Here is a 12,731-nt window from a genome sequence, read left to right as displayed (position 1 = left end):
TCTCCCGCTGGATCTAATCTCCCTATATTTGCTAAACGTGATATTTCATTCATGTTGTTGTCTTTATCTAACGACATATTCCCTGACTTTGATCATTGGAATCTATTAAGTTACTTGTTCACGGGTAACATGTTTTGGTTAAGCGCAAAGATAAGTTAATGATTAATCCAGGTACATTGACTGATCGCTTGCCTTTATTTCCTACAATGTATAAACTTATTGTATGTTATACTTTTATAATTATCGATTATTAAAACTGATATTCAGCAAAAGAGAGGGTGCGTTTCGTATTTTCACTGAAATTGAAAGGAGGCAGTTCTTATAGGCATATATTCAGCACGGCGCTTCAACATTTCTGCTGTCTGTTAAGTTGCTAATATTAAAAAGAAAATAGGCAGTTCCTTAAATCATGTTTACATTTTATTGTTGAGAAAGTGAAACAACGTAGCCAAGGTGATGTGAATGAAGTTATAAAGTACACTGTTCCCTTTGAAGATTTACCCGTGTCCTCTGTATGTTTTCCATATCAAACTGAGAAAAGAGACAGCAGTCTTGATCAAACTTGCGAAGTCTTAACTTACAAGAAGAGGATGCGAGACTAAACTGTGTGTGGGCTACTTAATATTCAGGAAAAGCCCCAATCAGATAGGCGAACGTTTGCAGCCCCGCCTCCGTTTTCAGATGTATCCGTCTTTCCCCATCCACACTGAGACGGAGCAGCAGCGTTTTAGAATGAAAACGGCCTTTCCAGCGTTTTCAAAAAGCTCCGTTTTCGGCGCTCGAGAACTCCGGCGTAGTGTGGACGGTTGGCGTAACCGTAGCAAAACTTATGCGTTTTCAAACTAAAACGCATTAGTGTAAACGGGGCCTGAGACCCATGTTTTTGTGCTTTATGGGGACTTCACATATCCATAATGATCTTTATAATGTACAGTCTGCATATTCCATCGTCCTACCCAAGCCCTACCCCCAAACTCAACTCTCACAGGAAACATTCTGCATTTCTACATTTTCAAAATACTTCAATCTGTGGGATTTATGAGCCGTCTTCCTCATGGAGACCAAAACACATCCCAACAAGGTCAACAATGACTGATCTTGCTACTTGAAAAGACATTTGGTCCATATAACACGAGAAATACAAAGACCACACACACACACACACACACACACACACACACACACACACTAAACCCACTCAACCCTAAACACATGGTCGGTCATGGCAGCTTAATTTTAGCTGTCAGTTTGTGGAAAAACATCATCAAAGTATTATAAAATCTGAGTAATAAGACTAATGCGGATTTCTAAGGATCATGCAAACAGATAAAAATAGCAACATATTAAGTCAGTTATTATTATAATGACGTGGACCCTTTAGTTTGACATAAACTTAAGTATTTGGGTTTCAACCCTTGTGTAGTGTTCAAATGTACTAGCCTTTTGTTATGTTAGGGATGAAAACATCCCCTGCATTAAACTGCTGTAAAAATGCATTTGATAAATATTTTGTATTTAAATTTATTTGGGTAATTGTTAATCAACCTCAGTTCTGATCAAAACTACTAAATTGTTTAGAAAATTACAGGATTTTAACTCTTTTATTTCTAAGTTCACAAATGATGTCACTGAAATGGTTAAAAACACACACACAAAATGATATATTTTCAATATAAAAAATTAGTTGTGGACTGGATTGTTTTTACCTTTTATCACGGTCTTGGACATGTGAATGATTAGTAACAACATTGGTTTGATGCACTGTTAGATTTTCATTTTTGGTGGCTGTTTTTGCCACATTGATTTCAATTATAAGCTCATTTGATGCTGCATAAATACACAGTCTTGTTTTTGTTTACTCCGTGTAGTTCTGAAAGCTGAGATGCATATTTTGATTTAGCAAAGGTCACTCTCACACTCTTAGACACAGACACAGACTTTAATTTGCTGTTATACTCCAAATCAATCAATCAATCAATCAATCAATCAATCAATCAATCAATTAGTCTGTCTGTCTGTCTGTCTGTCTGTCTATCTATTTATCTGTCTATCTATGTATCTATCTATCTATCTATCTATCTATCTATCTATCTATCTATCTATCTATCTGTCTGTCTGTCTGTCTGTCTGTCTGTCTGTCTGTCTGTCTGTCTGTCTGTCTGTCTGTCTGTCTGTCTATCTATCTATCTATCTATACATCACATTTCAGGGGAATACAGGTCAACAGGAGGTAGCATTTAGAAAAAGGAAGTAAGATACATTTCAGGAGAGGGAGGTGGAAAAAAAACTCCCTCTCACCTTGCTCTTGAATTGGTGCAGTGTGAGATCAGGGAGAAAAAAAACCCGGCAGTCAAGCACATAAACACATAGACATAACATTGCAATAAGAGAGGGCGGGCATCCAGTCCTGCAGCTAAAAAGCGCTGGTCACAGACCCACCTACCTCCTCCAGTGGGTAAAAGCACACGAAGGCGTGGGATGAGGGGCTAGGTGGTGATTGTCTATCTGTAGCTGTGTATGTGTGTGTATAAGCCTGTAGAGTCCAACAGGTATCCTTGACAGGGAGCAGGAGTTTCAGAGCGTCTCCTAATCTTGCTATCCGGGAGAAGTTGTTTTTCTCCAGCTGAAGCCAGAAAACACAGGGAAGCCGATAGAGAAGAAAAGGATTTCAAATTTAGGTCGATATCTGCCAATTTCACAGATATTTAATGTCCGTCACTCGTCTCCAGGTCTGGACAAATCTTGTTGCAAAGCTGCTAGTTTCACCCCGATGTTTTCCAATTTGTGGTCTAAGATCATAGTCTGTTTAGTAGCAACCCTGCTCACCACCGTTTCTATCAAGTCGGCTAGCTTGGTGGGGTTTTGAGCAGCACTGACCACTTTCATCAATCGTCATTTCCCCAGGGCCCCGCATATGTCCATCAGCAGAAACCCTGTTATCAAAGTTCTGAATAGATAGATATCTTCAATATCCTCCAAGGACAGAGCAGCCAGGCACACAATGCACCATTTCTCCCACCCGTCTATCATTTATCCAGCTGCAAACGTCCCGGCAGGACAAGTGGGCTCTCCCAAGCCCAAACTTCTCGTCAAGAAGATGGTGTTAATTGTGTTCAGAGACCAGTTGATCTAATCCATAATTCCTTATTCGTTTGAATAACAGGGCACGGAGAGCCTCAGAGACAGAATATGACGCAACTCCTTAACCCTCTTTACTTTTGTCCGCAACAAACCCCCATACCCTGCTCTTCAATTACATCCAAGACACCTCTACATCCTCGGGTAACATTCTGGGACCTCGCAACATGCCGGGACCTCGCAATTCACAAATTAAGCACTGATCAACAGTAAACATTACAAATTTGACCTCATCCCAACATGGAAAACCACCAGCAATCAAGTTTTGTAGGTTTTTGTAGGATTACAAGGTTTTGTAATCAAGAAAAAGTGGTTATAATGGCAGTCAATGGGGCAAAAACAGCTATTAACTGTAAATTAGGGAGACAAAATGAAAATAAATCAAAAACAATGCATCAAAGGCAATGTTGTTTCAAATGTAAAAATACAGTCCACAACTACTTTTTTACATTGAAATGTGTCATCTTTTTCACAAAATCAGTGATATAATTTATGAATTTGGCAATTAAAGAGTTAAAATCCTGTAATTTTCTAAGCAATTTAGTAGTTTTGATCAGGACTGAGGTTGATTAACAGATTTATGCAAAAAAAAATAAAATAAAAATAAATAAATATATATATATATATATATATATATATATATATATATATATATATATATATATGTATATGTATATAAATCTGATGCATTTTTAAGCAGTTGAATTTAGTGGACGTTTTCATCCCGAACATTACAAAAGGGCAGTAAATTTGCCCAGAGTGTATTGTTTTTTAAAATTGGCTTCAAAGTTTTTTTGTTTAGTTTTTTTCATTCAAAGCATTTTCTCAAAATATGTGTCAAATTAAGATCACCAAAACACATTCTGCTAGCTGAAACAAAGAAAGGGGTATGGCCAAATTAAAGGGCCATGACACCCCCCACTTTCGGTTAAAGTCTACTTCAGAATTTTTTCAAAAGATGCATGATTAATGGGCGTGGAGCTCCGCGAGCATCGGGCAGGAGTGGGCGTGGCCAGCAGGGGAGAAGGGGAGTGAACAAAGCTAGCTCACAAAATGAGACAAACCATGAGACGCATGAGTTTATAGTTTACAAAGTTAAAATGCAAATAAATAAATAGTGATTTAATGTCCTGCTACATTTGTTATTCGTAATTTCATACACACATAACCACAATTCATATAATTATAAAGATAAGTATGTTCATGTAAACCGTATAAATGGGGACTTCTCCCTCAATCCCAGTATCCAGCAGACCCCGTATGCAGCAGGTCTCCTGACCTGTCTATTTTAACCATTAGCCCTGCTGGTAATCTGGAGAATTTAGGCAAACACAGCAGCACGGCGATGTGTCTGAATGTGAATGAACTCCTGATGAAAGACAGTGTCCGCCATTCTCTAATTCTCGTGCTGCTCTCCTGACAAAAATGCTTGCAGCACTCACACAGCTTTGCTGTATGATCGGCCCTGATAAGATCGCGGGGGAAAACATGCAACAAACCCCGTGGATCATGCAAACAAACACATACGAGCCTTCATGAACGGCTAAATACTGTGCTTGGGTCCGTGACGTGTCTCACAGCTCGGGCTTGACTCTGGCAGGTCTCATGAATAATTAAGCAGCCGGCTCTTCTCATAGGATAAGAAAACTCTGCTATGAATAATAATGAGAAACCGACGCGTCATCATTGCACTTGCAGTGCTGCGCTACGTCGCCGATTTTGATCCCGCCCCAAAAATCATTTTAAACCCGGAAGCTGAAATTAGCTGACAAAAGCTCAAAATTATCCAGTTTTCCCCACAATTAAAGCTGACAGGTGCTAACGTTGTCTTAACTGATGCTCAACACACACATCTGTTAATATAAAAAAAAAAGTTCTCCAGGGTGTCCTGAACCTTTAAGACTCAAAATCACCCCAGAGTAGATGAAAACATCCCCAACAGTACATAAGGGTTAAACCCATAGAACCTGTTGTGTCCAAATTATGAACATGATCAAAACTTTGCTGAAATGCTGGATTTATTTGTAATTTGCACATCTCTCAGTCATCACTGTATCGCATTATATAACAATCAGAAACTTTAAAGCTTTTATCAAACTATAAAAAGCTTTCGACTGCAGATAAATAGTCACCATTTGTGACCTTCTTCCTGCTGTGTGATACAATTTTGTTAGCTGTCATGCTGGTGCCAACACAAGTTTAGTCAAGCCAATTTGGTGGAATTAAGAGTACAAAAGACTGTATTTAGAAAATAGCTATGGTGAAATTTCATCTCATGCAGACGAATGGAATTTAATTTGATAATCATCCATATAATGTGAGTAAATAAACCCATACAGGGTGATATTATTATTATATCTTTAACAGAAATGGCTATTTTGGGGATTTCCCCAGTGCGTGCAGTTTTCTGACCTGTGACATGAAGTCTGTCTCCGCTGACCTCGATCTTCATGAAGATTCGTCCTCTGCGCTCAGTGTGGTCTGTCCCGCACAGACTTGGCACATTCATCACACACTGCTTATGAACGTTCATGTCACAGGCTGACAACAAAACAGAGAAACACTAGTAAATGCTTCATAATTAAACAGCAAAAATCACCCATAAATGATTCACAAACGGTTTCACTTTACATTTCGAATATTTAATATAGTGATGTCCAAATTTGGTTCTGGAGGGCCGCTGTCCTTCACAGTTTAGCTCCAACTTGCTTCAACACACCTGCCTGGAAGTTTCTGGTATACGTAGAAAGAGCTTGATTAGCTGGTTCAGGTGTGTTTAATTTGGGTTGGAACTAAAATAGAGGCTGTGTTTGAAACCGCATACTTCCATACTATATAGTACGCTAAAATCAGTAGGCGAGCCGAGTATGTCTGAATTCAAAGAATTCGAAAATCAGTAGGCGAGAAGTTACCAGATGACTTACTACTTCCGGCGAGATTCTGGAGTGTGCATCCCATGCACGCTGCACTATCCCATAATGCCCCGTTAGAGAATTCATGTATGGAAGTGAGGCAACGCAACTGACGCAGGTAGGTCACATGACCATGACAAACAGGCGGATGTAGTACGTCCGAATTCCATTCATAATTTTCACATTCATACTGTATAGAGCGTCCTTTTTTAACGGCCGGGTAGTATGTTCCATCAGCCATAGGCTCATTTGAGGTGCACCTTGCCTTGACTGCAATGTAAACGAGAGCAGGCGGCTGCAGTAAGAGGAGGGCTCAAAAATTACATCAGAAGTCGGACACTTCCAGAATATCGCTGCTTTGCTGCCTGGAAACGTCACCAGTGGTGGAGATCACTTTCGCATTTTCTATCACGGACGAATGACCTCATGAAAAAATACTATGGTGATTTAGAGTATATATTATAGTGTTTTTTCAATATTGGGATGGAGGATAATGTGCAGGCCCACACGGAATCTGCGCGCGCAGAATTTTGCAGATTTTCCGCGGAATTCCGCAGATTTTTAGCCCATTATTAATTCTGTTTATTTACTTGAGTAAATGTGTAAATCTGAATTTATTCAGTTTTTATTCAGTAATTTTTTACTTTTTATTTAATATATTAAGGTTTTAGTTATGATACTCCGCTGGATACTACCAAAATAATTCCGCAGAAATTCGCAGATTTTTACCAAAATTCTCCGCAGAAATGGCAAATAACGTCCGCAGATTCCGTCTGGCCCTGGTTATGTGTATAGTTGTTGTGATACAAGAGCAACTACAGAATTTAAATAAGCTATTTTTTTTTTTATATGGTTCAAAAACATTATTTTTACAAGGTATTTTTTTTTATGTGGGAGTGGATTCAATTGAAATATCACTGTTTTTACAAAAAGATGGTCAGAATCAGAGAAAATGAACAGCTCATTACTTAAAATGGTGTATTTAAAATATAAATCTGTATAATCAACATTGGTAAATGATAAAAGAATGACAAAATAAACCACTTATACAGCAAGAAAGCTTTCAAGAAATCATTTGGCTACATTATAAATTAAGTAGCTATAGCAAGATGCTTTTGAGTGACAAATGCTTGGTTGACATAAAGAAACTCTTAGGGGGCTTATTGTATTGACATATTAGGCCTATGTAATCTGCTTTTACTCCAGCCAGTCTAAAATAAATAGCCTAAGACTTTCTCCAGAATAAAAACTATTAGACTGTAGGAAATACTGTGAAAATGTTCTTGGTCTATTAAATATGACTTTTCACTTCACATGCATATGTTTGTGTGTGTGTGTGTGTTTTGTTTGCTACACCTCTTTCATTTCTCATATAAAAAAACACACAAAGATTACCTTTGTATGTATGTATGTATGTATGTATGTATGCATATATGTATTGACTTTCAATGAAAGTCAATCCAATACATTTGGATGTTCTATTGAGGGTCTTAAACGATATTTCATTCGAGGTTGATTCAGGTAGCTTTGTTGTTCTTGTACTGTTGGATCTCACTGCTTAGAGAACACGCTGGCATCCAGGGTCTGGCCTTGGATTGGTTCTCCTCAGATCTGAAGGATAGAACTATCTCAGTTAGTTTGGGAAACTCTTCTTCATCTGTCATTCAATTAATGTGTAGGGTTCCGCAGGGCTCAATCCTGTTTTGTTTTCCCTTTACTTACTTCCGTTAAGAAAATTTTTTGAAAAGCATAAAATGCCATCTATATGCTGATGACTCTCAAATCTACTTCCCTATAAAATCTAGGGATCAATCCTCCCTTCAGGCTTTGATTAATTGTTTGGCTGATGTGAAATGTTGGTTAGCAAATAACTTTCTCCAACTGAATGAAGACGAGTGTGAATTCATTGTTTTTGGCAAAAAGGTTCTGATTCTAATGGCAATCTGTCACTGCTTCCTGGGAAAATACATCCCTCTGTAAAGAGTCTTGGTGTCAGCTTTGACTACTAGGTAGGTCTTGGTTTCTATTGAGAATCATTTGAATTGTGTTATGTATTGTACCATGTAAAAATCTAAGTGTTCCAAATTGCTTCTCCTGCACTCACAGAGTTGGAAATTATTACAATTGACATTTGACAAGTGTTAGATTTGACTTTTTATTCCTTTTAAATAACACCCACTGATAAATCACTCAAAACATTCAATATCCTGCATATTTTAATGGAACTACAGACCTTTTTTTTGGAGTGTTTTTACAATGTGCTTCATGGAGAAAGGTGTATCAATTTGTGTGTGAGACAGAGTCTAAAGTTGACACATGGAAATGGGAATTTGCAGTTGTATGTCGTTTTAGAAAGGTGTGGATGAGCAGATTGCATAAACGTGCTACTATTCCCACACAAATTACTTCAATCTGTTCTCATTAAAACCTGTGATAACATTCCCATTAGAGCCACAGCATTTGAAAGGAAGTATTCCGGTTCAAACGAACCAGGCATTCAGTATATGCAAGCTACAGATTTAACCACACTTGACCTCATTATGAATGAGAAAAAGCAGAACGCCATAAATTTTGAGTCACGCTTTGCAATAAGGTTCCAGTAGTTCATGTTAGTTAATGTATTTATTTACTAACATGAACTATTAATAATACAGCATTTATTAATCATAGTTCAGCTGTTATTATTAGATTGTTAAAATTCAAAGTTGTGCTTTAAATTAACATTATTCTAGGGTGTCCTTGTTACACATGCTCCATGTACTTACTATAGTAATTACGATTAATTACACATAATTACAAACAACTAACCATAAACCTAAACCACATTCTAACCCTATATGGAGCTAATAATCTGCCAAAACAATCTAAATTTGAATTGTGTCAAAAAAGTGTAATTTAATAAATCAGATTTTTTATATGTTGTTAATTTTTTTTATTTTTTATTTCTCAACTTAAATTTGAATTTCTTTATTTGAATGCATAACATCTGAAATGTAAGACAACAGAATTTTTTATGGCTGCATTTTTTTTTTATAGACGCATTTTTTTTGTGTTCTGAATTCACAGACTGCATGCACCTAATTTGTAAAAACAAAGAACATCAAATTCAATATTCTTAAATTCAAAACCAGAAATTCAGATTTAGCAGAAGGTTGGTCAGGGGTCATCAACAGGGAATAGTAGAAGATCACTGAAAAGTCAAGCTGAGATTCCCTCGCCTCTGCTTGATTCATAATTATGGACGAATTACAGGGTGCGACTTGCAAGAGTGGGGTTAGGGTGGGGAGAATTTGGTCTGGAACTAGTTAAAAATACATGTTTTTTAATCTACATATTGTCACGATCGGTGTTGGGGAAAAAGGAGCGAGGACCCAGTTGCAGATAAATAAGGATTTATTATAAAATACAAATAAAACAAAAAGGCAAAACAAACTACCCAGAGGGGAAAAACAAGAATAAAAAGGCAAAAAACAAACTTGACTGGGCTGGCAGGACAAACAGGACTGGATATCACAGGATAGGGAAATATTGACGACGAACTGGCACAGGACAGCAGACATGAGGGGATTATAAACTGTAGTAAATTAACACACAAACAGATGAACATAATTAACTAATAATGGGTTCACAATAACAGGACAAGACGGAAGCACGCGGCCATAATGTAAACACATAGCCACGTGCTTGGACAACACAAATAGACGCAAGACACGAGCACACGATAAATGAACACCTTAAAGTTCGCTCACACACATGCAACACGCATGTTTCATCTCAGCATCAACCAAAACCAAAAGCAACTAGACGAAGACGCTGAGAATGAAACAGCGCAATGCCGATAGAACAAAACACAAACACTAGTACAAGAGCTTGCTTGTCTGAGGCACCCAGAGCCCACACGGCCGCAACAAGCGGGAGCGCGCACGCTCTGTGCACACCCACGATGGCGCGCGCGCACAGAGACACACAATGACAGAAACGGGACAAGACAGAGCTAGTGTCTGGACTCTGCCACCAAAACAAGAATTCATGAGACCAGAGTGGCAGAACCCTGACACATATAGCCTAATGTAAAATTAAACTCATATGTATTTTAGCTTTAAGTGTATGGGAAAGGCTGCTTTTGGTTTCAGGTCACATAATACAAACATTACGTTGAAAACTCATCAAGTGGCTTGTGGCTTAGACCCTACTCTATTCACAACAATATAGTCTTTTAACACCTCTTATGTTGTTACCATTTAAAACAAAGTTTTAAGCACTTATCAAAAGACGTTACCAAAAAATCTGAGCAAGTCATCCATAGTGAGTCACTTAATTCAAATTGGAACGACTCTGAATGAACAATGATGGTTTCAATGTATTTTAGCCAAAAATTTTTTTAAATATATGGAAAAATCAGATCATTCAAATAAATATAAATGTAAGGTTAAATAGGACATCTTAGATGTGAATAGATGATATTTAAAAGAGGCAGCATTTCAGTGTTGATAATGGGCTTAGGGCAAACATATAATTAGAAATTTCCCTAAAATACTATATGCTATGCTATGCTGTACTATAGAATATTGTAATAAATAGCATCTTCTATAATTTCATGAAGAAGTGTGAACATGCAAATATGTCATTCACCACAGTTGCACCTGGAAAAATGTGACTTTGGTAAAGGTGTCTGCTGAAATAACCCATCAGCTCTTTATCACTCAGAACACCAAAACAACTTAAATTAAACTGATTAACCAATGAGATGTAATTGATTTAAATATATGAATTTGGTTCAGTGAAGCATGTATATATTTGTTACACAAACTACTGAAAATAGCTGACCCCTGATAGTCAGTTTGCAGAACAATGGTTTCCTCCTGAGCCTCACATACATCATTAAACTCATGCAGCTCTGTGAATGGCCAAAATGCTTAGTTTGACTTCTCTGTGATCGTCTACTTTTCCCAGTTGATGACCTACTTTCTGCTGAATCTGAATTTCACGATCTGAATTTCTGGTTTTGAATTTTAGAATACTGAATTTGATGTTCTGAATTTCTTGATAATTTGAAACTGTATTTTTATAAACCCAATATCTGCAGTCTTAATTCAGTACACAAACAATCTGAAGTTGAAAAACATGTGTATTTCAAGAGTTACACACTTAGCTGATGATCTATCAAAAGCTTGTTTGGCATGCTGTCTCAAGAGAGAGCCTCGAGCTCAAGGGATCCTCGAGCCTCGGGTTTGCTCCTGTTTGAAAAGGGAAGCTTGAGCTCGGTGGATTTCAGAACTCCCCGGCTGCGGTAGCTAAGAGAACATGTGAGAAAAGGGGCTAGACAAGTGCTTGATTGTTGTTGATGCAAGATGTATATCTTTAAATAGTGGGAGGAAACCGGAGAACCCGGGGAAAACCCACGCGGACATGGGGAGAACATACAAACTCCTCACAGAAATGCCTACCAGCCTGGCAGGACCAGGGCTGGCAGTGTTCTTGCTGTAGGGCTCAGAGTGCTAACCACTGGGCCGCCGTGCCGCCCAATCAATGGTAAAGGAGGAGAATTGGGGAGGACGTTTCTTCCAAACGAAGAGAAAGTGGACTGAAAACTGTGGTTATTTATAGTAGCTTAGGGCTCATATGATTGGCAGATAATGATTAGCTAATACGAGAACGGCCGTGATAAATCATAAGCACGTGATCCTCTCGAAACTAGTTTATAAATAAACCTCACAAAAATTTAATTAATTAAAATTCCAATAAGTAAATGAAAAACTATTTTAACAGCATGTAAATAAAAAAAAGTCAATAATTTAAATTAAAACGATTCAAATTCAGATTGTTTTGGCATATTATTAGCTCCATAACCCTAACCATATAGTAAGTACTTGTAGTTAATAAATATTACTCAGTAGTTAAATGAATCACAAGGACACCTTAAAATAAAGTGTAACCTAAAGTGCAATAAATACAACAATACATGCATTGTTCGTTCATGTTAGTACATACATTCATTAACATTAACCAATGGAACCTTATTGTGAAATGTTACCGAGTTGGAGTGTAGGCCTGAGGCAGGAGCTGCCCTTTCACACTGTTCTGAGGCCAGTTCTGTTCTATTTTGTTACAGGTTTAAGAGAAGATGGCCTTGTGTGAGTGCAAAAGGGCAACTTCCACCCTGGGCTGATGGAGCTTCTCACTCACTGTCGCATTTCATGCCCTGGTGGATGAGGCCGTACAGCAGCGATCCGCAGTGGTCGCAGAATGTGGGACTGCCATAGCTGTGGATCTTAAACTTGTGCTTGCTTCTGGGATCCTGCAGGAAAACCAGAGAAGACAGGAATCAGTCAACCCGGGCTCATTGTAAATATGTACCTCGGCCTACATTTTTACATTACAATGCCCTGGGTGTGTTGAGTTGCACATTCCAGATGACAAATCCACTAGAGGGCACTCTCTACATTTTTGTCAATATTAAATATTTTACTTATGGTGCGTCAGTTTTCTACACATCCTTCTTGGGTGAAGGCCACACTTGTTATACAGATCACCTACAGTATCAAACAACTGACCTAAACCCTTCCTCCCTTGATTTCAAAAGCAGACCTAAGAGAAAATTGTACTGCTTCCTTGTAGTTTTACCTTAATTTTACATTGCTTTTATCTCTTTTGTGGAAGCACGAAACTCAAAGCACTTTG

At 38.0% G+C, this 12,731-nt stretch overlaps 1 protein-coding gene across 7 annotated transcripts in view; it reads right to left on the bottom strand.

Annotated features, from left to right (window-relative positions):
• The window catches only part of prkcab (protein kinase C, alpha, b), a 624,299-nt gene that overhangs the window by 397,455 nt on the left and 214,113 nt on the right, over nucleotides 1-12,731 (bottom strand). For all 7 annotated transcript variants that reach the window (XR_015481359.1, XR_015481356.1, XR_015481355.1 and 4 more), the window contains exons 4-5: nucleotides 12,237-12,348; nucleotides 5,551-5,679 (exon numbers count right to left, since the gene is read on the bottom strand). Coding sequence is in view for 2 of the 7 variants with exons in the window: in XM_087245281.1 (XP_087101407.1) it covers nucleotides 5,551-5,679; nucleotides 12,237-12,348 (241 nt within the window). In the remaining 5 variants the exon portion in view is untranslated. The remainder of the gene's footprint in view (nucleotides 1-5,550; nucleotides 5,680-12,236; nucleotides 12,349-12,731) is intronic.

The sequence above is a fragment of the Danio rerio genome, chromosome 3 (assembly GCF_052040795.2).
Source record: "Danio rerio strain M-AB ecotype USA chromosome 3, GRCz13ab, whole genome shotgun sequence".
Taxonomy (NCBI): Eukaryota; Metazoa; Chordata; class Actinopteri; order Cypriniformes; family Danionidae; genus Danio; species Danio rerio.
This window is presented reverse-complemented; position numbering and strand designations above follow the sequence as displayed.